At 38.5% G+C, this 25,706-nt stretch overlaps 1 protein-coding gene across 1 annotated transcript in view; it reads right to left on the reverse strand.

The window, feature by feature from the left end:
• The window catches only part of kdm7ab (lysine (K)-specific demethylase 7Ab), a 41,493-nt gene extending 15,994 nt beyond the window's left edge, over window positions 1–25,499 (reverse strand). Inside the window, exons 1-4 of the mRNA XM_067435979.1 lie at window positions 25,180–25,499; window positions 4,536–4,621; window positions 4,154–4,271; window positions 2,383–2,543 (exon numbers count right to left, since the gene is read on the reverse strand). Coding sequence (XP_067292080.1) covers window positions 2,383–2,543; window positions 4,154–4,271; window positions 4,536–4,621; window positions 25,180–25,277 — 463 coding nt within the window. The 5' untranslated portion in view covers window positions 25,278–25,499. The remainder of the gene's footprint in view (window positions 1–2,382; window positions 2,544–4,153; window positions 4,272–4,535; window positions 4,622–25,179) is intronic.
• Between the last annotated feature and the right edge of the window lie 207 nt (window positions 25,500–25,706).

A 25,706-nucleotide genomic window follows, 5' to 3' on the forward strand; every position in this document is an offset into this window, starting at 1 on the left:
GTCAGACAGGATTGTCGGATATTATAGACAGCAAAAATCTATGCCGTCTTCAAATATCAACAAGAAGTGAAGCTAACATTAGATTTGGACGTGTCTTGATGCCTTCCTACCTTAGAATGCATACTTCGAAAGCAGCATTTTTCAGCTTTTGGATACAGGCAACAAAGTGACCAAAAATAATGCAAGCGTAGCAATATGTCAAATTTGTCCAGCTACTTGCCGAATAACTTTGGCTTAGTATATCACTTTAGTACAAAGCACCCCGAACAGTGGAACTGGGGAAAAAAGAAGGCAAAAAAATTCAAACTCAACTCTGAAAGTTGAGTTAAAGGGTCAATTTGTGTGTAAATGTATGTTTTTTTACCAACATATTCTACTTCTGACTTAAAGGGGTACTTCAGCGCTGGGAAGATGAATCTGTATTTGAAGTGGGTCATCAATGCAGTAGAAATGTGAAATTATTTTTGAATTTGGTGCTTTCTAGACTGAGAAAAGACAGAAAATGTATTTTTGTCCCATGGGGATGAAAGACTACAATTCCTAGAATGCTTCGCTGCCCTGTGCCATTCCCCAACGCCACCAACTTGATTACAGTGACTGAGTTAGAGAAGACACTACAATTAAAATGTGTTCAATATAAGGAGTGAGTCACTGCGCGAGTATCACAGCACTGAGCACTAACTGCACGAGTGATAAGAGCTGAGGTAATCGCGACTACACTCGCGGCATACATTCACAACGTGAGTTTAGTCTGGCGCGTTTCAGTTCATGCCTTTACAAGCTTAACTTTCATAGAAATTAATTTGAGAAGTTAAAAGACTTACATTGCACACCATAGCTCCGTTTAAATGAGTGCCTGCCAGCTGAGCTCTCCCTGCAAGCTGAGTGTGATCTCCCATCCCCCACGCGCGAGTTCAAAACTCTGCTGGCTGTAGTCTTTAGCCTTTGGGCAAACATTCCTCCTATGATGCAAAAATCGTCAATTTGCATCATAGGAGGAATTTTTCTAGAAATAAAATGCATAAATCTCTTGTCTCAGGGAGATATGAGGGGGGAAAGCACAATAATTTGAATATACTCCAGGGTTTCTACTGATACAAAGCCATATGCTAATCGCTGAAGTAACCCTTTAATTTCTAATGAAGAAATTACTAATGTAGTAATTAAATATTTGTTTACTTCTCACCAAAGCTCTCTCTGTTTTGCTGTAGATTATTGAACTGTTACACTGTCTTAAAAGTCTGTCCGAAATTAGTTTTGTGAGCTGCCTTCGTGCACAAAATGCTGCCTTACAAGCAAGCCATTGTCCCATGAGGCAACGAGATACTGCCTAGAGATGCAGTTAATGTTATTAGGGGTTCTAGTTTTAACATTAAAATGTTCATTTTGGTTTTTGTTTAGAAATCAGCTTGAAACAATGCTATGGGAAGTCGCACCTATTGACGGTCACTGCTAAAAAGTCACACATATCTCTTTTCTAAGAAAAGGTTGAAGAGCTATAAAATAAACATGCACCTCCTATATTTCACACAAATTCTGTCATGCATCTCAACAGCTGATTTTGCCAGCAAATCAACATGCTGTTGCAGAAACAGGAACGAAAAGGTCAACAATTAGCATTTTTTGCTAACATAACCAACGTGCTAATCTGTTAGAAGAGGAAAGGCATAAAAGTTAGGACCACATACACAATACAAATCATATTCTTCAGTGTGAACTGGAAGAAAATGAGACATCTGAAAATCAGTGGAAAAAACACTTAGCAGGTTGCTAACTTAAAGAGCTAAATGCATTAGTGGTGACATGAGTCACACAGACACCAGAAAAGTGTGGCAATAGCGAATCTCGTGTCACCTCACTGTAAGTGTAATATAATGACACTTTCATTCCCAGTGGGTCACAGGCCCCCCTCCAGGACCCAAATGGAGCAGCTGATCTCTGTGTGTATCATGATAACAATATGTTAATAAACACAAATGTGAGAGGTAGAGGAGTGAGCCGTAACCTAAACTTTGCGGACAAAGCTCAGTGGGGAAGATACAGCGGCTGTGTAATTGGAAACTATAAGGACCAGACTCTCAATGAGATGAAGCCTGCTAGGCTGGTGTAAGGTACACCACTTATCTACACTCTTATTTCATTATGAGTTAATTAATGTTTGCTAAAAGGTTAGACCCATTTGACTCACCTAAGATTAACATCTGATCTCCGCAGTGGATGGACTGTAATGCAACTCCATTACATGAAGACAACTCTTAATGTAATTAATATTTAAACCCATGAAGCCCTGCTGCTCAATGGCTATAATGTGGAGCACAATGGGTAAAGGTGGAAGAACCAGGGTGAAGAGGATGATAGTAACTCATTCCACTCTCTCCTTACCGACGTAGCGTTCTACATCCTTGACGGAGAAATCCGGCGGAGGTAATCGGAGACCAAGCCCTTCCATTTTGGGTACAGCGATGGGATAGCGGAAGCCATGTCTCTCCAGATACCTCTGGGTGACCTGACTGCCCTGCATTTGCTGCAAGATCTCATCTCCACTGGAGAATAAAACACAGGATAATCACGTATTAGAAAACAGGTCTGAGTAACATGAAGTGTGATCTATTCAGGCAAAAATGTAAACGATTTGTTCTTAGAAAAAGTTATTTACTTAAAATCTTGAATAAGCTAAAGCTGTTATTGATGCATTCATGAGAGAAGTATCAATGTCCTGCATGAATAAAAAAATTGGTTTACATAAAAGGTCTGGAAAATGTGTTTGAAAAAATAGCTGACAAAAAGGCTGGTTTGTGGAAAGACATAAAAAAAATTAAAGGTGCACTATGCAACTTTCGGTCCACTAGAGGTCGCCTATTCGAAACAAATGCGTAGTTTGTTGACGCAAAGTTTCCTCACAGCATGTGGAAAATAGGACTCGGGCAGAAATCACGTTCATGCATGCAGTTATTAACGTTAATGTAGTGTGAAGCAGAGCAGGACCGAGTGTCGTGGAGCTGAGCATGGCCGCTGGAGCGATTGTTAAACAAATACCCGCCTCGCAAACACCGGGAGTTTTATTATGACGGGACGGGACACAGGACACATTAGCCGGGCGACTGCAGTATTTCCGCTCTTTCGGTTATGGTTATGAGGTAATGCAGCTCTGTTTATCATATTAGATACATTTAAGTGTGTTGAAAATGACGTTATGACGTTACTCCGTGCGTTCACTAAGAAAAAAGCGCTCCAGCCAAATAAAACCCGAAACCGAGGGTGGTGCAGATATGACGCAATTGACAGGCGACTCGCTCAAACGCTATGCTGAAACTTACCGGTCCTTAGTTAAAATAGCAATTTTCTCACAATTTACAAATAGTTGGACACATTTGGGATATTGTAGGTACTCAACTGAACACAATATATATAACACTGGCCTAGTGGTTTTTGTATATTTTACTGCAAAAATACTACATAGTGCACCTTTAAGGGCCTTTACATTTTTTTTTTATATTCTTTTATTCCACAAGAAGCGCATTGAATTGATCAAAAATGACTGTAGGAATTAATAAAAAGTAAAAAATAAAATAAAAAATAAATACATTTCAAATAAACGCTGTTCTTTAAAACAAAATTATTTTTACAAAAAATAAGAATGTTTTTTGAGCAGCAAATCAGCATAATAAAATTATTTCTTAAGGATCGTGTAACACTGAGGTAATGATGCTAAAAAAATTCAGCTCTGCATCACAGGAATAAATTAGATTTTACAAAATATTAAAATGTAAATGTTACATTTTAATAATATTTCACAATATTACTGTTTTTACTGTATTTCTGATCAAATCAATGCAGCAAAGATAAGCATAATAAACTTTTGTAGTGCTTTTGCAACCTTTATAAAGCTTGCCATTAAGGAGATCATTAAGTTATATGGAAAAGAGCTAAGAGAACAGTCTTCAAAATATATATATATTTTCTATTCCTTTAGCTGAAATGCGTGTACTGTAATCTACAATCAAAGTTTTCAGGCCACTGCCACAAATGACCAGTGGTTTTCAAATAAGAACTGTGTCCATGTAAATCATGTGGCATCATGGGCAGCACCAAAGGCTTGGTTTGCCAAATGTTTGTCGTGGCGGTGTTGGTTTCCCACAGTTGGCACACATACCTAGGGAAGGTCCTGGCCTGCAGCTCCCGCACAAACACAGAGGTGCCAGCCTGCACTGGCTTACTGCCGTCATCTGGCTCAGTGTAGTCGTGTCTGTGCCAGTTGCTTCGCTTCTTCACTGTAAAACCAGGCAGAGAGAATTCAATACGTCTGGCCTCTGAACAATATCGCAGTCAGTACTAGACTACCACAATGCCATAACATCTGTTGTGCACCACTAGTTGACACGCACAGCATCCTCTTAAACCAGTTCCCGTCTAATTTGACAATTAGGTTGGTAACATATTCCAAACATGGAAAGGAAAAATCTGAGGAGCGCAATTTAAAATTACTGGTAAGGGTGATCCAATAGATTCTAACAGTCAAACAAGTGGATACATACTCAGAGAGGGTCCGTGGTGGACGTCACAGTTGGGACAGTGGTAAACATCAATGTCCACAGCATGGTGCTCTTCTACCTCAACACAGCTGCAACAAAACAAACATTAAGGAATTCTTTGAATGCTCAAAATTGTTTTCTAGGGATACTGTGTGTGCAATAATGAATCCTTGATGCAAGTTAGGTCGAAGTCAATATACAGCCATAGTCCATACTTCCAGCAAATGCAAATGCAAAAAAAAATATATATATATATATAAGAAAAACAACGGTATCTTACATTACTATTCAAAAGTTTGGAGTCAGAAAGATCTGGACCAAAATATAGGGTATTACATTTACATTACATAAAGTATTACATTTTAAAATAACCGTTTTCTATTTTAGGGTTGCTAAGTGGCTGAAATTTTGCAAGAATTCTTGGAAACTTTGCAACCCTAATTTTAATAAAAGTAATTTATTAAAAGCTGTATTTTCAGTATTATTACTCCAAACTTCAGTGTCAAATGATCCGACAGAAATTATTCTAATATGCTGATTTGCTGCTCAAGAAACATTTTTTATGATTGTTGTTGAAAACAGTTGTGCTGCTTAATATATTTGTGGAAACCATGATTCCATTTTTTAAGGCTTTCTTTAAACAGCATTTCTTTGAAAAAGCCATATTTTTAACAATATAAATCTCATATCTTTAAAAAATAAATCTTACTGACCCCAAACTTTTCACTGTATATTGTGCTTCTTAATGCAAATAATGGTAAAAACAACAATATTTTTCAGGCAGGTCTAGCTAATACTAATGAAGACGACATGCAGCACGTTATCATATCTGGCTAATCAAAAAAGCAGTTCTTACCGGATAACGCTAAGGCAGAAAGACATATTTAGCTTCTTTTGTTTAGCATATTAGCATATTTTCATGATTTCTAATCGCGCACTGCTTACCCAGTGTTAGCCAGTGGAATTACTTTGAGGAAGGAGGACAGGATCTTGTATGGCACTCCTACTATACAAAAATATTCAAACTGGCTCACACCTGCAGAAGGAGCTTATTAAAACAGTTCCCCACATCTGAAGTGTTCAGTAGCTTTGCCAACAAGCGTCTTATCACTCAAGACCTCTTTGCCCCACTTTTTAATTTTTTCCCTTCCAGCCACACCTTCCAATTAGCTTAAAGGCATGTTGTTTCACAGGAAGTCATATGACAAGCTAGCTCTTGGCATTGTGTGGAGATTCATTAGCCAGGCAGGTAATGAGCCCTTGCACACTTCCCTGGCTCAGGTTTTGCTCGATGTTGCCAAAGAAAGCAATTTTGCTAACTCCTTGGTTTGAGTGTTATGTTACAAAGAGTGAAGTGCTCCAAACAATGAGGGATTCATGTGGAGAATGCTTGACTAGCTGGAAGTAGCAATATAACAAATGATATGGATGAAGTGCACCATGGCTTTTCAAAAAAACCTTGTTGCCTCGATTAGCAACCTCAATGAATCCCAAAGATTCAACAGATTCTGCATTGACCGATGAGTAACTCCAGACTGGGTCATCTACGGTCGATTATGTTTAACCCCAGACAGGCCCGGCTAAACCAGAGCTCCAGATGTGAGGTTACATTTGGTTGGGCTCCAGGGCACGAGACATGAGGTAAACGGGGGAGGGGAGTGTGTTTATTTTGGAAACCAGTGTGGGAAACAGTGGCATTTGAGTGGCAATGTGGTGTCCACATAAAAAAAAGAAAAAAAGAAAAGTTATTATTAACAACATTAGCTGCCAGACAAACCAAACTAAGTAACAGTCTTGTTCAAACATGATGTTTTCAGCACTTTTTTGGTTTTACATTTTTTCCAAAATGGTTTCTGTATAATTTAAATGTGGTGAAGAAACTTGGGTCAGCTGATTGTTGTTCAGGAAACTCGTTTGTGAAACACGCTACTCTTCTAGCGCAATATTATTTTTGGCTTTGTGTTTATGGTATCCTTTTGCATGATTTTAGGGAATGTAAGTTTAAAGGGATTTTAAAGGGATAGTTCACCCAAAAAATGAAAATTTGATGTTTATCTGCTTACCCCCTGGACATCCAAGATGTAGGTGTGTTTAATTCTATTAATTAATTCTAATTAGACCTCATTGACATGCATTATACGGCAATGGTTGGAGTTAAAAATCTTCATGCGTGTTCTACTGAAGAAACAGACACCTACATCTTGGATGCCCCGGGGGTAAGCAGATAAACAACAAATTTTCATTTTTGGGTGAACTATTCCTTTAAGAGAAATGTGCCACTTTAGCACTGTTTGGATTTATTCAAATGATTGTGTTTGATTTATAAATATGTTAAAAAATAATTTTTTTCTTTTTCTAAAAATTAAAAACCTGTCATTTAGGGCCCTATCGTATACCCGGCGCAATGTTTGTTTTTTTCGTGCTAGTTTCGGACTGGTGCAGTTCTCATTTTCACGTACAGCACGACATTGTTTAAATAGCAACTGCACTCGCGCCCATCTGTTCGCCCATAAAAACGGCAGTATTTTTTGTGTTATTACACTCTGCTTATTACACACAGGGATGCGCAGGAGCACACAACATTCTTTTAAATATTAAAAATGAAAGTATTCCTCTTTGGAGAAGCATTTAGTCTTTCCATTCGCAAATTCCGCCATGTAAATAGCAAGTTCCTTAGTTAAAGGTGCACCATGAAGTATTTTTGCAGTAAAATATCCAAACAAAACCAGGCCAGTGTTATATATTTTGTTCAGTTGAGGTCTTACATTATCCCAAATGTTTTCAACCATTTGTAAATTGTGAGAAAATTTATATTTTAACCAAGGAAACGGAAGGTCTGAGGGAGTTGTCTATCAATTACGCCATATCTGCGTTACCCTTGGTTTCCGTTTTTCTTTCCATAAACGCTTTACTCTTAGCAGTGTGCAACAAGTGTCACAGCATTTATTAAGAAATTACCTATCACAATGCATTATTTTACAGCATGTGTTTTGAAACAATTAGCATTTAATTTCATATCACGTCACATGTATTGGGGTGTCCAATAGTGATGATGATGTGATGTGGAGTACCATTCATTCACATTAATAATTGCATGACAATTTGTAAGATTCTTCTTCTTCTTCTAATTATTATTATGATTTTTATTATTAATGATGCTTATTGTTATTTAAAAGAAGAAGAATGTAATTTTTATTATTTTGTCAGTCTGAATTATTTTCAGTCCCAGTCCGTGCGCAGCTGCCAGGCCTAACCTTGAAACTTCAGGAAAAGTGCACAGGCTCGCAACTGGAGGAATATATGCCTACACATCAAATGCTTTGGTAAAGTCACAAATTAAACATTGAAGTCCATGTTGCACAAAAATAAACACTGAAGTTTTTAATTACTCTGTTGTTGTTGTTTTTACAGTGGGTCATAACATAGCATATCTTTGTCAGTGCGTTTTGTGGTGTTAGTGCGAAAATGCGCAGAAAAACAATTCCTAACTCAAAACGTGCGTTCACCACCTCCTGAGCTGGCGTAGGATCTGAGCGCGCCGTACGCCAACGTTTATACTGATAAATCTAAAAGTCACCGTGGGTTTGGGTGTACGCTGGAAATTTGGTGTACGCACTTTTGATAAATGAGGGCCAATGTGATAGCCTACCTATTGTTCTTTATAATTCTTTTGCACTTTAATCTGTTTGAAACATTTGTTTACTTTATACATTTTTGTGTATTGTTTTTTTTTGTATTTAAATGTTTAGTTCTTCTTGTCAAGAAAAAGTTATTAAACCTGTTATAGTATAACAACACTTTTTCGCAACTCAATATCGTGATAATACCATATACCGTGATAAAAGCTCCAGCAATTAATTGCAACATGAAAATTTGATACCATCACATGTCTTCATGTAGCAAGCACAACTGTCTTTTAAAGGAAATGGGAGATGACTCATTGAGACACTAGCTACAACCCTTTTGGACCATTTTTTTCTGTTGGTAAACTAGCAAAAAGTTGATTCGAACAAGTCCTGATTGCACCTGCGCCATTGATCGTTAAAATAGGGCCCTTAATCACCCTCATGACGTTTCAAACCTTATTTTTTCTGTGGAACAGAAAACGAAACATTTTGAGGAATGTTTACACTGCACAAAAAGCTATCAAATCCCATTTGCACATCTGGATAATATTGTCACGTTTGATTGCATGCAAGTACTAATAGCATTTGGATTCACTGAAGGGGACGCTCACCAGCTTGGTTTGGAGTGGCATGACAATAAACCATTTGAATTATCCAAAAACAAACTAGTCAACAATTTTATCAGAGTTTTATCAAATTGAAATGAGGGACCAATTGGAAGCAAGCACAACACGTCAACATCTACGCAAGTTTTGTTCCCTCAAAAGAACCAGAACAATCTGTGCTAGCTGCTACATGCCAGCCAAGAACTTTCCCTCTTTCAGATTCCTTCAGACTCTCACTTGTGATTGTCAAGAGACAACCAAAAAGGACATGCAGGAAGTGACTCACAGAGATCATTACATCACACCGCCTCAGTTCTTGACCCACTGTTGGACGACACACCAGCTCTCCTCTCAAATCTGAGAGAACGGTTGACTCCTACTCTATCTGAATAATCTGTGGTGAAGAACATTGTGTCACTAAAAACAGATTTGACTCAGGAGTTTTTGAGCCACAATAACAGATGAGAAAACATTTATCTGTTGCCAAGCAAGATGGGTGAAAAGAACAGCACTGGATGGGGGAAAAAAAGACAGCTTGAGTTCTGAATCTGAATGAGTTCAGGCCACAAGAGAGCTTACATCACAAGAGACTGGTGGGTTGCTAGCGTAACAAGAACATTCAGGCAGAAAGAGAGCATGATGCAACAGGAAAAGAAAATATGAAGTGCAATATTATTGGCTAGTTTCTGCTTCGGAGAGTTAAATGATGAAATAAGGCTGATGAAATAATCGAGTGTTGCTGTCAAGTACTCACATAAAAACAAATAGGCCTATTTGATTACTTAAAAGAATTTTGAATACAAGTTAAATTAGTATGACGGTGTGGTTTTTTTATGTTGATGTTTTTAGCAATGCTTGTTTTTTTACAATATAAATATATCTGAATAAACATATAGGCATAAATAAATAGATGCATAAACACAGTTAAAATGAGTTACTAATTAATTACTGCATTAGGCTTCATGAATGAAAAATGAACTAGTTTCATGGCATTTGTTAATGTTGCTTACCATTCATTTCAACCTAAAAAAATAAACAAATGGAATATGAATTTACAATGAACAATTATAATATAACCAAAATCAATTAAACCTAATTTTGCACTAAATTGCACTTACCCACATAGGAACACAATGAAAATGAGGCCAGCAGAATAAGCTCAAAAAGACAGGACAAATGTTAATTTGAATTATTGAAAATTCATTCAACAAAAATGCTAAAGGGATCCAATATTTGTGTGCACTTTGCACTATTTACATTTATATTTACATTTAATCATTTATCAGATGCTTTTATCCAAAGCGACTTACATGTCAGATCAGTCAAATATGAGGTCTTAGAAGGCCGCTTGCCATGAAGCTAATACGTTTTCCCTTTCCTTTAGTCCTGGTTTGAAAATAACTGAGAATAAATCCATCATGCAGCTTTGTGTTCCACTATTAGAGTTTCCCTGTTAACACAGATGAGCAAGCCAACAACCATATAACTTCGTCACAAACAAATTCCACAAAACCTCATGAGACTTGCTAAACCGTGCACTTTTCGTCCTCCAGTGGGTGGTTTAGTGTGAAACATGATAATAGCATTAAAGTATGAGAGATGCATTAACAGACTTGTTTGTTCCAGTGCTATTTCAATCTTCATTTAAATCTTACCATGCTATTGCATTTGCTCATTGCCAAGGCTTACGCTGTTGCACTGGTATTGCATGTTGTTTTGAGGAGTGGGGGTGGGGGGTTGTCTCACGGGAAACAGAATGTCATTGCATCGGTCCAAATCTTTTGTCTAAATAGGACGCATGTCACAATAAAAACAACAGTAATATTGAGATAATGTACTCTAGATGGCCAAACTGGATGATCCTTTGACTAAAAGCTTATTGACTTGAGAAAAACCAACACAAACAAGACTCTGGGCTCCATTCCACCAGTATCATAAATCTGGGTTGTCCGTGTCTGGGAGGAAGAGCCTTTAAGCCCTAAAAAGATGTTGGGATTTGGCCTCAAAAGACATGGGAGCACATTGAACAGCTTTATCAAAACTGTGAAGGGTGAGAACCTCTTCCATGGCTGAAGAACAGCCGTTCTTCACAGAACGCTTATGACCTGCCATTTAGCCTGAATGGAGATAGTCATTACTCAGCGGAAATGTAGGCTTGATCTGGAGATGGAACAAGTCTAGGCAAACAATAAGAGGATGTGGCCATTTTTCTCAACTGCACGCTTTTGGAGAAGTGCCCAAGGGCCCCCAATGAGAAAGCAATACATTTCTGATGGTTCCTGAGATAATGGGTGAGGGCTGGTTTCGTATGGCTTGTCAGGTCTAATGTAGGTCCTAGCAAGGGTTTTAGTAGAAGAATGTTGGAAGATACTTGAAGGCTCCTTTGAAGGAGCCAGAGTAAATGCATAAACCCAACACAACCAATGAGATCTCCTAAAGGCTTAACCAATCGTTCACCTAGACTGTGAGCAGATGAAAAGAGTCTCCATGGTGATGGCAAGTTCGCAGGCAGAATTCACAGTATGTAAGCTATAGATCCCATTATGCTCTCAGAATCCCACTTTGTACTATGCTATAGCCTAAAGCCTCCTTGCTGACTAAAGCACGGATGAAAATGTGGAGGATTTCAAGTAACATGTCTATTTAGTCCATCACAACTGTTGGATAAGCACTTGATATGTGCTACTAAGGAATTAGGGATGGCAATCAAAAGGATTAACTATTCAGAACGATCCTATTTTCCACTTAATGCTTCTTAAAGGGATAGTCAAGCCAAAAATGAATATTCTGTCATCATTTACTCACCCTCATGTTCTAAAGAATGAGTTGCACAGGTTTGGAAGGACTTGAGGGCGAATAAATGATGACAGAATTTAAATTTTGTGTAAACCACCCCTTTCATGACTTTTTATGTGCATCATCATCAACATGACTCATGAGGTCACTTCCAAACTATTCAGCGAGTTAGCATGTATAACAAACTTGAACACGATGCCAGATCAATATGGGAAAATGTGTCGGCTCATACGAAATTACAGATCGTACAGATTCTTTTTTAAAAGACTGCATTTCACCTGCCAAATTTTGCCAAATCAAAAGGTAAATGTCACTGCAAAAGTTTCCATAGTAGCTTGACAACCCCTGGTCATAATTCACTTTAGCTGCATGTCTCCCGCAGGAACTTTCTGCAGGAAATAGGAACTTTGGGGTGGTACGTACTATGTGCGTTTTTAAGTTCTGGGTAAAAAAATGTCCCCCTAAGAAAGTTCTTGCTCGTGAGGTAGTACTTTTTCAAAGTTCAGGAACTTTTGGGGGCAGGACTTGGTTGCTGAACATGCTGATTCGTTCACTTTATGCAGCATTTTATTTCAACCACCATTTTGTTGGTGTACGCAACAAGTTTGTTGCGGTGTATGCCGTGAGAGCTGTTTGCTATTCGCATCAACAATGGAGCTTTTAAAAATACGGCCGGGCGACAAGGTTCAGGCTTTATTAAGCTTATATGCGGAACACGAAATCTTGCAGGAACCGGAAAGTCGCAAAAGGTCCTACGTCACTGGACCAATTTCCCTTATCTTCACTGTAATTTGGATGGCGATGGAAACAGACAGCATCAGCTCTGGGGGAAAAAAGTCCCTGGGACAAATTGTTCTAGCCAATTTCGGTGGAAAAGGGCATCATGAACACTCTGCTAAACATCTCCTTAGAAACAAAAGGTCATACAAGTTTGGAATGACATGGGCCTGTGTAAACAAGTCAAAATAAGCTCATTCACTTGACTAATTTATAGGGTACCTACTAAATTAGTGTAGGGTTTCTGAGTTGGGTGCCAAAACAAAACCTGACAATGAACTCCCTCATCCATCAGTCCCAAGCTTGAGTTACTCGTCATTTAGCACACTTTTCATCCTGTGCGACCTACAACACTCTAATTGCAAAGACTCCCAGGAATAAACTAGGGTTAAGTGCTTTGCCTCAGGGCATAATGATAGAACAGTAAGATAAAGTGGCCGAGCAGGATTGTGAGGTGAACCTATACCCTTTTTGTTAGTAAAGCAGATCTTCACTGCAAAGAACACCGTTTTGATGTGTGGCTGCACTTATTTGCTAAATTAAGCCAGGCTGAGGGAAGTCGGGGAGGAAACTGTGTGCAACCCCCCCCCCCCCCCCAAAAAAACAGCCAACAGACAGTGAAGCAGCAGGAAACATAACATAAAATGAGGGCAATGGAAGATAAACTAAAGCCTTCCCCTCTCCTACTTTATGTCTCTTAGTGAAAAAAAAACGACTGTCTGTCTTAAACACAGGCGAGCCCCTGAGAGTAATGAGCACAGGAAGCTGCATTTAGCATAGGAAACTTGGTTTTACTGCTTCAAACCCACAAGCTGGGCCAAGATCATCACCCCAACAAGAGCAGGGGACTTCCTCCAGACACAACTGTGCTGCAAACTCTCACCTTTGTTTGGAGATCAAAACACAAACAAGACTGTCACTGCCATTAAAAATAGCATAGAGCCTTACGTTTAAAGGGACACTCCACCGCTTTTTCATATTAAACTATGTTATTCCCTTAACTAAGACGAGTTGATACATACCTCTCTCATCTCAATGCATGCATTTAATCGCTCTGACGCACGGTGACATTCTGATAGCATTTAGCTTAGCCCACTAAGCCCAGTTCATTCATTAGGTACCAAACAGAGATCAAGTTAGAAGTGACCAAACACCTCCACGTTTCCCCTATTTAAATACCGTTATATGAATAGCACTTTTGAGAGTACTTCGACTCAGCGCAATAAAAAGCCACACCAGAAAAATCCTCTCCCCCTATTGATGGAAATGAGAGAGTGAGGGAGGATTTTTCAGCCGGGACTTTTTACTGCGCCGAGTCGAAGTACTCTCAAAAGTGCTATTCCGCCATACATTATAGTTCTCCTTTTTAAACGGCTTAGAAAAGCGCCACATTTTATTTTGTGTCACCATACTTGATCGTTCAGCTATTTGTGTAGCTGTATTTAAATCGGGAAAGCGTGGAGGTGTTTGGTCGCTTCTAACTTGATCTCTGTTTGGTACCTAATGAATGAAATGGACAAAGCTAAATGCTATTAGAATGTCACCGCGCGTCAGAGCGATTAAGTGCACGCACGGAGACGAGAGAGCTATGTATCAACTTGTCTTAGTTAAGGGAATAACAGTTTAACATAAAAAAGGTGGAGTATCCCTTTAAGAGATACACTACAATTCAGAAGTTTGGGGTCAGTATGTTTTTTAAAGAAATTAATACTTTTATTCTGCAAGGACACATTAAATTGATCAAAAGTGACACTAAAGGCATTTATAATGTTACTGAAGACTTATCTGGCTATCACCAGACCAAGCTCAATTTGAAATAGAACATTGGTCTGGGGAGTCTGGTTTCTATTTTCTACTGCACAAGAGGCATGATTAACGAGCATTATTCGAATAACTCTGTATGCAACTGGTTAGTCCTTCAACCAATCGGGCCACAGGAGGCGTGATCAATGGGCAACGACCCATCATTTCTCTATCTGTCATTGTGTTAAACCCTCCAATGGCATGGAAAAGCCAGTCTGTGATTGGTTTCCGCAAAAGTGTTACAGAAGCATTAGAAATGATGTACAGGTTTCCAGACTGAGTTGCCAGGCAAAATCAAATCACCGGCAGATCAGGCTGGGTTTACCCAGTCTAACTAAAGACTTCCATTTTAAATAAATGCTGCTCGGTTTAACTTTTTATTCAAAGAATTTCGAAAAAAGAAAAAAAGTGCCATGGTTTCCTCAAACATAAAGAGCAGCACAACTGTATTTAACATTGATAATAAAAAGAAATGTTTCTCGAGCTGCAAAACAGCATATTAGAATGATTTTTGAAGGATCTGATGCTGATAATTTTGCTTTCCCATCACAAATATTTTATAAAGCATTGTAATCATTTTCAACAATATAACAGTGTTTAGGGTTTTTCTTATATCAAATAAATCTGGGTTATCATAAGACTTCTAACTGACTTTTAATGTTTCAAAAAACATTTTTTAAAAAATCTTATCAACCACATATAATTAATTCATTATTTTCAAATGTCAATTCTCTAAAATGCAGAACAGATTTATAGTTGTTTTCAATTTGTCACAATGATTACTAATCATTTTACTACAACAATAAAACAACTGAACAGTAAAACAATATAGTATATTTTAAATCAATGATGTCACATAACAAATGAGTATCTTGCGACATTCAGGAGAATCTAGTATTCTGTGACGAGTGAAACCAAACATGTGGTTTGAGGCGACATTCCCACAATTCAAACTACTTTCCCTTTTCAAAGCATTAAAATACTATAACAGTCCTTATTAAGTTATGGCAAATGTGACAGATGACCAGTGAGATCATCTGGTCTATTCATAAAGTGGATAATGGTCATGAAATTAATAGGCCTCCATCATAACCAGTCTGTGAAAAATCCATCTGACAAACGGCTCAAATTATATTGTAACTGAAGACTATGGAAAACTGATATCGAGTTTAGAAGCATGCATTTATATTCATGTAAGAAATTCTATAACTTAGTAACTGTATACTAATAATTTTCTTTTTTTTGTGTGATCCCAATTGATATTCCAGTGAAGCAGCACATGATCATCTCATCATCATTAAGAGTCCCTAATGTCGCATACAAACACGGGTGACTTTGACCGGGCCAATCCTACTAAAAACCTAGGCTGACGAGACAGAAGTCATCTATCTCTCCTCAGTGTTTTCAACCTCAGAGGGACGTTGATGAATGGGGCTTTGAACTTGCCTCTGGGCAGTGAGGCCTCCATCAATCTTTCCCCTCCTGCAAACACACAAGCACACCCACGACCGTGCATCAAGCATGCAAATACACAGATTATTCAAAAGACAGAGACACACTGAATCACAGACCCCAGAACTGGTTTAGGAGGATTTGTTTAGGATAAACGAACCACAAGTCATTATAGGTAACATTCCAAGGTCATTTTAAATCTTGCAAAACTGGCTTGCACCTGGCGTGCGGGCAGTTGAAACTGTACATCTGGGTGTCTTGTCACTGTCAGGCATGAATATCAGGATTTTGGTAATTCTCAGAGGCCATCGCCCCCAGCAGCTCCAGTCTCCCAAACCAGGCTGTGCACGCAGCCAGATAACAGCCAGGCCCGGGCGACCGGCTAGACAGCTTAATCCCATTGGTGGCAAGCAGCAGTGACACATGGAACCTTTGAGTAACCGAACAAAACACATCAACCACGGATCCCACAAATATGATTATCCCCCGTTATCAACAGTGCCAGTGGGCACCACAAAGATACAGAAGCCCCATGGCAAAATTAAACATCTCATGCCATTTAAACACACAGGCCTAATAATGCAAATATGCTTGAAATTTTGGTTAAGACCGGTTTATGGCCTTAAAAAATGGGTGTTTAGAAAGATACCAGACCTGCATTGAGTCATGAATACAACTTAACTGACAGCCAAGAATACAACTTATAACATAATTTATAAAGTAAATTAAGCATTTTCTATGTAAATATATTTTATTTAATAATGCAATGTATCCCTGCGATTGCAAAGCTTAATTTTCAGCATCATTTCAGTGTCACATTATCCTTCAGAAGTCATTCTAATACACTGATTTGGTATTCAATTTCTTCATCAATGTTGAAAAGAGTTTTTGATGTTTAATATTTGACCAGAAAACACACTTTTTTCAAATTCAGAAAGAACAGTATTTTGTAACATTTCAAAATTTTGTATTAATACTTTTAATAAATGTAATGCATTACTGCCGAATAAAAGTATTAATATCTCTCTCTCTCTCTCTCTCTCTCTCTCTCTCTCTCTCTCTCTCTCTCTCTCTCTCTCTCTCTCTCTCTCTCTCAAAATGTTTAAACGGTAGTGTATAACGATTTCCACATAAATATTATGCAGTAAAAACAGTTTTCAACACTGGTAATAATAATAACCTTTTTTTTGGACACCAAATCAGCATATTAAAATGATTTCTGAAGGATCACGTGAAACCGAAAACTGGAGTAATGATGCTGAAATCACACAGAAATATATTACAATTATATTAAAAAAGAAAGAAAGCAGTTCTTTTAAATTGTAAGAGTACTTGACAACATTAGTGTTTTGTTGTATTCTGAATACAACCTTGATGAAAAACGTAAGAAGTCTAGCTTTTATGTAAAGTAATGCGTAAAGGTTTACAAGTAAACTAAAAACAAATGTGCCAGACAGCTGTGTTTCACACTTATAAACAAGCAGCACAGCGTTCTTGCATGCCTTCCGGCATATTTCAATCCCTGAACACTTCGCGCAGCGTCAACTCTAATCTGTACACGCCAAACGGTACCTGTCCCTTTAAGAGGCGGAAACATATGCCCATATTTGTAAAACAGGGGGATTTAAATACCCGACCCCTGCTGTCAATCAAAAAGACTAAACAATCACGGAAACCTTAGGGGCTACGCTCCTTTAACGTGTCTTTGCCTTTTACATTGAATACTGCCATTAAACCTAACAAACCCCAAAATTAGAAGCTACTTTCCAAGCAATCTGTAATGCACATTTAAAGCACTTAACGAAAGAAATAGGCAAGGGTCTGCTTTCGTAAACTCAACCACACGTCTTTGTTTAGTTACCCCCCCCCCCCCCCCTTGTGTAACTTTTCATCGAAACCCCCACGTTTCTTTACGCTTCATAGACTGACTGCTGCAGAACACCCAACAAAGAAATAACTTGCCTGTCAAATACATTTATTTACGAGCTAAGAGCAATAATAGTTTCATTATAGGCTGCACAAAACAAAAAAAAATAAAATTAAAGCTGCGAGCAGCGATGACGGGCCCAAGCCGGGGGCACCGCCACCCCGGTGGCATCAGCTTTAATGTGCACAGCAGGCCAATAGGCATTTAATATGGGAAAAAATAAATAAAGGGACTATGTCAAAGTCATTTAAATTCACCTCATTAACTGCAGCAACTGGTGCTGCTATGACCAGGAACCACAACAGTCACATCTATGAGATCAATTACATTTCATTCATTAATTTTATATCAGAAGATGTCAAATGTCAATTTCAAAATGAGTGCAGAATACCGTCCAAATGCTGAAGTTGTATTATCCTTACACTTCTCTTTGTGTTTTTGACCTACCGTAGCTTGTGATTGTTCACCAGTCATATGCAGCTAAAAGCATGCATGGTTTTATTTTAATATATGTGGCATTCAATATTTTTTTAAATAAATAAATAAATAAATAAATAAATAAATAAATAAATAAATAAAGCTAAATCACAGAAACCACAACAATGATTTCAATGTCAGTGTCAGGTAAGAGTCATATACATGCACAATTTTGTAAGTCCAGAAGGCCTGTATATTTTTTAAAGATATGTTATTTTTTGTTTTGTTTTTTAAACTTATTTTTCACACTAAAGTGATAGCTATTTGTGATAGCCAATGATATAAAAGCGTTAAATTATGACAATCAAGAGACAAGGTGACACACACACACACACACACACACACACACACACACACACACACACACACACACACACACACACAGAGTGAGAGACCCCCCCCCACCACACACACACACACACACAGAGTGAGAGACCCCCCCCCCCCCCACCACACACACACACACACAGAGTGAGCCTGCGAGAGTGAGGGGGGGGGGGGGTAAGGACAGACAGAAAGAGAGAGGCATAGTCTGATTCCGCTTGAACAAGATTTGAAACAAAAAAATTAAATGTACATTCTCAAAAGAACTCATTCTGTGTGATTTATAAGCTTCTGTACCCATTGGGACCTCGGTTTAGGTCCCTACAGTGACACGAGTCCCCATGAGTCTGTGTGCATTCAGGTTGAAGTCCCCACCAGGCTAGAAAAACATGAACATTGAACAAGATTTTAAACAAAAAATAATAATAAAATCTAAATGGCCGGAGAAAATTATTTGAAAAAAAACTCAAATGTGTTTTTTTTTATGTTAGTATTTTAGTTTTAAGAATTAATCTTCAAATACAAAATGTTAAAGAAAACCAATATATTGATAAAAAAATACAAAAAAGTACATTCATTTTAAATTTTTATTCATTCTGAGTTTGGTGACTATAGATAAAACTAGCCAAGTGTTTTATTTTTATACATTTTTCTCAAAGACTTATCCAGCCGTGTTCATAAATAAGGCTATACTCCCACTTTCTTTGTATTAACACAATTATTAAACTAATTATATAAAAAATATTGTCAATGTCTGTCAAATCTTCAGTGTCCTTTGTTTCATGTTGACCGAGTTGACTTTAGTATTTATCTAAAGGTCTTTTTATATTTGTATTTTCACAATTCTTAAACTAATTATATAAAACGATATTGTCAATGCTCTACAAATTAACTTGTTCCATACTTTTACCATTTTTTTATTCAAACCCAGAAATATATATATTTTTTGTCCTTTATTGCTGGCCAAAGCACACAGCAATAAAAGAGCTAATCTTTTCACCATCAAAATGCAACTGGCACCCATCCCCCATCAGACAGACACACACACACACACACACACACACAGTCACACACACAGTCACAGACACACACACACACACACACACACACACACACACACACACACACACACACACACACACACACACACACACACACACACACACACACAGTCACATGTCTGGTGTGCTATCTTTCTGGGGACTCACCATAGACTTAATTTTTTAAGGTTTTTATACTGTACCAACTATATATTATGTCCCCCTACACTGCCCCTACCCCTAAACCTACCCATCACACAAAACTTGAGTCCCCATGAGTCTGTGTGCATTCAGGTTTAAGTCCCCACCAGGCTAAAAAAACATTCACACACACACAGAGGCAAGGTTTTTTGCTTGAAAACTTATACAATATTGCCCTCTACTGGTCATTTAAGTGAGAGCATAAGTGTTGAAAAAAAAAAAAAAAAAAAAAAACAGTGTGATATATAGAATAACCAGCAGGTGGGAGTATAGCCTTATTTATGAACCAGGTACTTGTGTGTTTATTTTGTGTTTTTTAGGCTTTTGCTACGGGAACACCGTTTGAGATATCCAATAACCGTTCGCATTTTAGCATCTTCTGTATATTTACTTCATGTTGTCCGAGTTTGGAGGAGATTGAATGAATCGCTTTTGAGGAGAAGTTAAAAACTCAGAGCTCGCTTTCCACTTTGTGTTATCTTCCAACCAAATTATCTGACTTCCTGTTGGTCAGAGCTAATGACTGTAAATTAGAAAGTTGTCCGGCTCGAAATGTACAATATAGATACCGAGTTTGGTGACTGTAGATAAAACTAACCCCCCACTTTGGAAAAAAAGGGACACTTCCTGCTGCCAGTTGGTGGCGCTATAACTTTGACTCACAAAAGTCATATCCATGTGATCGGCCTCTTACAACGAACACACAGCTGAAGTTTCATCAAAATGAATTAATGTATGCAAAAGTTATAACACACTTCCTGTTTCCCTTTTCTCGCCATAAATTCGTCTCCTCGCCACAGCCTAACCGTTTGAGATATCAAAAAGTTGCTCGCAATTTAGCATCCTCAGTGTCTTGACTTCAGGCTGACCGAGTTTGGTGCTGATCGGGTCAATCGTCTAGGAGGAGTACCGCAAATTCCAGAGCATGCGTTTTCTGAACAACCCATAATAGCTCACTTCCTGTTGGGCTGACACATAACTTAGAGCACGAAAGTTGTTCGGCCCGATGAGCTCTATATGTGTACCGAGTTTCATATATGTACGTGCAAGTGTGTTTGATTTATAGACCCCGTTTTCAGACCCCACTTTAGGGGGCGCTGTTGAGCCCCCCTGCCACGCCCGGGTCCCAGCCTCAGCCCGGCCCTGATGGCCGCGCATTCTGATGCGTGTGCAAAGTTTCAAGAGTTTTCGAGCATGGGAAGGGCCCCGAAAATGCCCAAATAGTCGGGTTAAAATAATAATAATAATAATAATAATTAAAGCTGCGAGCAGCGATGACGGGCCCAAGCCGGGGGCACCGCCACCCCGGTGGCATCAGCTTAACTGTGCACAGCATGCAATAGGCATTTAATATGGGAAAAAATAAATAATGGGACTATGTCAAATTCATTTGAATTCACCTCATTAACTGCAGCAACTGGTGCTGCTATGACCAGGAACCACAACACTCACATCTCTGAGATCAATTACATTTTATTCTTTAATTTTATGTCAGGTGATGTCAAATGTCAATTTCAAATGAGTGCAGAATACTGTCCAAATGCTGAAGTTATATTATCCTTACACTTCTCTTAAAAATAAATTAAGCCAAATCACAGAGACCGCAACAATGATTTTAATATCAGTGTCAGGTAAGAGTAATATGCGTGCATAAAATTTATAGAAGTTTATTATAAACAGCCACTTTTATAAGATCATGTGAATTTTTTTTTTATCCATTTGAATTTTATCAATAAATAATTAGTTTAAAGAGGTGTCATACGTGATCTTTGCAAACACAGCGCATGACCTTCTTTAAAGCCCATGTTATAGAAAACAATTAAAAGTATTAGGACATCACTTTCAATTATGTGCAAATGTATTTTTTGCAGCTCAATATATATATAATACATTTTTTAAAACTTATTTTTCACAATAAAGTGATAGATATTGCTGATAGCCTATGATATGAAATGGTTAAATTATGAAAAACAAGAAACAAGGCGACACACAGAGTGAGAGAGACCCCCTCCACACACACACACACACACACACACACACACACACACACACACACACACACACACACACACACACACACACACACACACACACACACACACACACACACACACACACACACACACACACACACACACACACACATAGAGTGATCCTGAGAGAGGGAGAGTGAGGGGGAAGGGGAATGACAGACACAAAATCTAAACAGTGAGAGATCATTGTTTTTATTTCACTGTTTTGCAATAACAACAATAGTTTTATCTTCAAAACAGTGTTCTCTAGGACATATCCAACCTGGTTACTAAATAAGGCTACACTCTCACCTTCTGGTTATTCTATATGCCGGTAGCTCATTGGTTCTCATTTTTGTCCTTAAACAAAAGGCATTATTCTTCTCATTTTTAAGTTACACACACTACTTATTTTTTCCTTTTCTTTTTAAAGACAATTAAATGTGTTTTTTCTTTTGTTAGTAATGTTTTTTTATATTTATATATTTTTATTAATAATTATTGGTATTAACACAATTATTTAACTAATTATATAAAACAATATTGTCAATGCCCTACAAATAAACTGGTTTTATACATGATTTTTTTTATTCAAACCCAGAATAATATGTTTAATCCTTTAATGCAGGCCAAAGCACAGCATTGAGAGGTAATCTTTTTAGACAGAAGAGTGGCTCTCTCTCTCACACACACACACACACACACACACACACACACACACACACACACACACACACACACACACACTCACTGTAGAAATCAGTGACACGTGTCCCCATGAGTCTGTGTGCATTCAGGTTGAAGTCCCCACCAGGCTAGAAAAAAGAACACACACACACACACACACACACACACACACACACACACACACACACACACACACACACACACACACACACACACACACACACACACACACACACACACACACACACACACACACACACACACACACACACTAGTAATGCTAAAGTATGCTGCAGGCAACTCTTATCAGTTCAGCCCATCCCCCCCCCCCCACCCCACCCCACCCCACACACACACACACACACACACACACACACACACACACACTCACTCACTCATGTCTGGTTCACTATCTGTTTGGGGACTCACCATAGACATAATGGTTTTTATGCTGTACAAACCATATTCTGTCCTCCTACACTGCTCCTACCCCAAAACCTACCCATCACACAAAACTTTCTGCATTTTTACATTTTCAAAAGAACTCCTTCTGTCTGATTTATAAGCTTTTGTACCCATTGGGAAGTCCCCGTGAGTCTGTGTGCATTCAGGTTTTAGTCCCCACCAGGCTAGAAAACCATTCTCACACACACACAGAGGCAAGGTTTTTTGCTTGAAAACTTATACAATATTGCCCTCTACTGGTCATTTAAGTGAGAGCATAAGTGTTGAACAAAATACCCCCAAAAAAACTGTGTGCTATATAGAATAACCAGCAGGTGGGAGTATAGCCTTATTAATGAACCAGGCACTTGTGTGCTTATTTTATCTTTTTTAGGCTTTTGCTACGGGAACACCGTTTGAGATATCCAATAACCGTTCGCATTTTAGCATCTTATGTATATTTACTTTATGTTGTCCGAGTTTGGAGGAGATTGAATGAATCGCTTTTGAGGAGAGGGTAAAAACTCAGAGCTCGCTTTCGACTTCTTGTTATCTTCCAACCAAATTATCTGACTTCCTGTCGGTCACAGCTAATGACAGTAAATTAGAAAGTTGTCCGGCTCGAAATGTACAATATATATACCGAGTTTGGTGAATGTAGATAAAACTAACCCCCCACTTTGGACAAAAGATGGCGCTACTGAGCCCCTCTACCACGCCCGTTTCTGAATCTTTGCTTGCATCTTCTGGACAGCATGTCTGATGTGTGTGTTGAGTTTCATGCAATTTCAAGCATGTGAAGAGTCTCAAAAACACCAAAAAAGATTATTAGACTTTGACACGTTGCCATGACAACAGTTTTTCTAGAATCAGGAATCCATTCATATGTCTATATCTGCCATGTTTTGACATAATACTGATGAAGTTTAAAGTAAATCGGGTGAAAATAAGATGGGGATTTAAAGCAATTTTGAAAGTGACACACTTCCTGCTGCCAGTTGGTGGCGCTATAACTTTGACTCACAAAAGTCATATCCATGTGATCGGCCTCTTACAACGAACACACAGCTGAAGTTTCATCAAAATGAATTAATGTATGCAGAAGTTATAATACACTTCCTGTTTGCCTTTTCTCGCCATAAATTCGTCTCTTCGCCACGGCCAAACCGTTTGAGATATCAAAAAGTTGCTCGCAATTTAGCATCCTCAGTGTCTTGACTTCATGCTGACCGAGTTTGGTGCTGATCGGGTCAATCGTCTAGGAGGAGTACCGCAAATTCCACAGCATGCGTTTTCCGAACAACCCATTATAGCTCACTTCCTGTTGGGCTGACGCATAACTTAGAGCACGAAAGTTGTTCGGCCCGATGAGCTCTATATGTGTACCGAGTTTCATATATGTACGTGCAAGTGTGTTTGATTTATAGACCCCGTTTTCAGACCCCACTTTAGGGGGCGCTGTCGAGCCTCCTTGCCACGCCCGGGTCCCAGCCTCAGCCCGGCCCTGATGGCCGCGCATTCTGATGCGTGTGCAAAGTTTCAAGAGTTTTCGAGCATGGGAAAGGCCCCAAAAATGCCCAAATAGTCGGTAAAAAAAATAATAATAAATAATAATAATCCTTAGAAGAACAATAGGGCTCTGCGCCCTTTCAGGGCTTGGGCCCTAAAAAGAGTCATCAAAAATATCCAGATGTTGTTCGGCCAATATTATGGTGAAAGTGATTTTTAAATAATTTAAATCTCTTAAAATGCTCGTTTTATTTTCTGTTAAAAAATCTGTAATAGCTACTAAAGTGCTGTTTTTAATCATTTGACCAAAACAAACTAAATTCATGAAACATCATGCAAGAGAAAGCAAGTTTCAGCACCACATCGATCATGCTTTAGCTCTAACTCAGCAATTCATTCTTTCATTATAAGGGCTAAGCCAATTTAACGACTTTGTTTTATCACATTTTTTGTATTAGTTTGCTTTTTAGTGGGCAAGTACAGCAGCTGCAGTTAAATGTACAATATTAATAAACCTTCACGTCTGACAATCTCGCGTGCACTTTAACATCCATGCCAATGTTGACATTTATTTATATCCTTATGTGACACAAAACTGCATAAGTGGTGCATGTCAGCTGATGCTCTGAAATCCTAGCCACAAAGCTACTGAGAAAACCCTACGTGAACCCATTTTCGCTGCTCTGATCGCTGGATTTTTGAGAAGCCAAATGTTACTGCAAAACAACAACGAAGCTAAGGAAGAATTAACAGACGCGCAACACGAGTGTTTATATTATGAAAATGGCAAAGGGTACGATTAGCGCCTGGAAATATTGACAAAGCAGCGCGTGAAATCGTCTCAGTGCAAGCGAGCGAGCTCAACGCACGGCTTACTGACATCCGAAGTGCCATAGGATTTCATACGCGGGTGCTTTTGTTGCCTTTCTGACACAATATATGACGAAGACACGGTTGAATTTCTTACCTGCCGTGAAACCAGTCCTTACAAATATCGCATTCTATCATAAACCGGCTCACATCGTACGGCTGCCGGCAGACGCAATACAGCTGGGCCGTCGCCATCTTCGGACTGTCCCCAAACAACGCAGCCAAGCTGGAGTCGGGTTGGGCGGAGATTCCTTCTAATTATGCGGAAACAACACAGAAAGGAACGCGAGGGGAGGGGCGTCGAGCGCATGCCGTGACGTCATGCATCAACACACTGAGCGCGAGGCACGCCAAGTCACTTCATCATTACGTAATACTATATTGGCGTGACAATAAAAGCATTGTTTTGTAATTTGAAATATGGATTTGATTTCAATACCCTCGTGTATATAGTAATCCATACTAGTTATGCTATTGCTTATTTTATTTATATTATTAGCCTACTATCTTGTTCTTAACTGTTGCTAATAAAGATTTTAAAAAAGGCATTGGATGATTGGATTTTTATATTTCAATATAAAAATGTTCTTTCCAACTTATTTATTTATCCATAAATTTAAAACT

The sequence above is a fragment of the Pseudorasbora parva genome, chromosome 25 (assembly GCF_024679245.1).
Source record: "Pseudorasbora parva isolate DD20220531a chromosome 25, ASM2467924v1, whole genome shotgun sequence".
NCBI classification, from domain to species: Eukaryota; Metazoa; Chordata; class Actinopteri; order Cypriniformes; family Gobionidae; genus Pseudorasbora; species Pseudorasbora parva.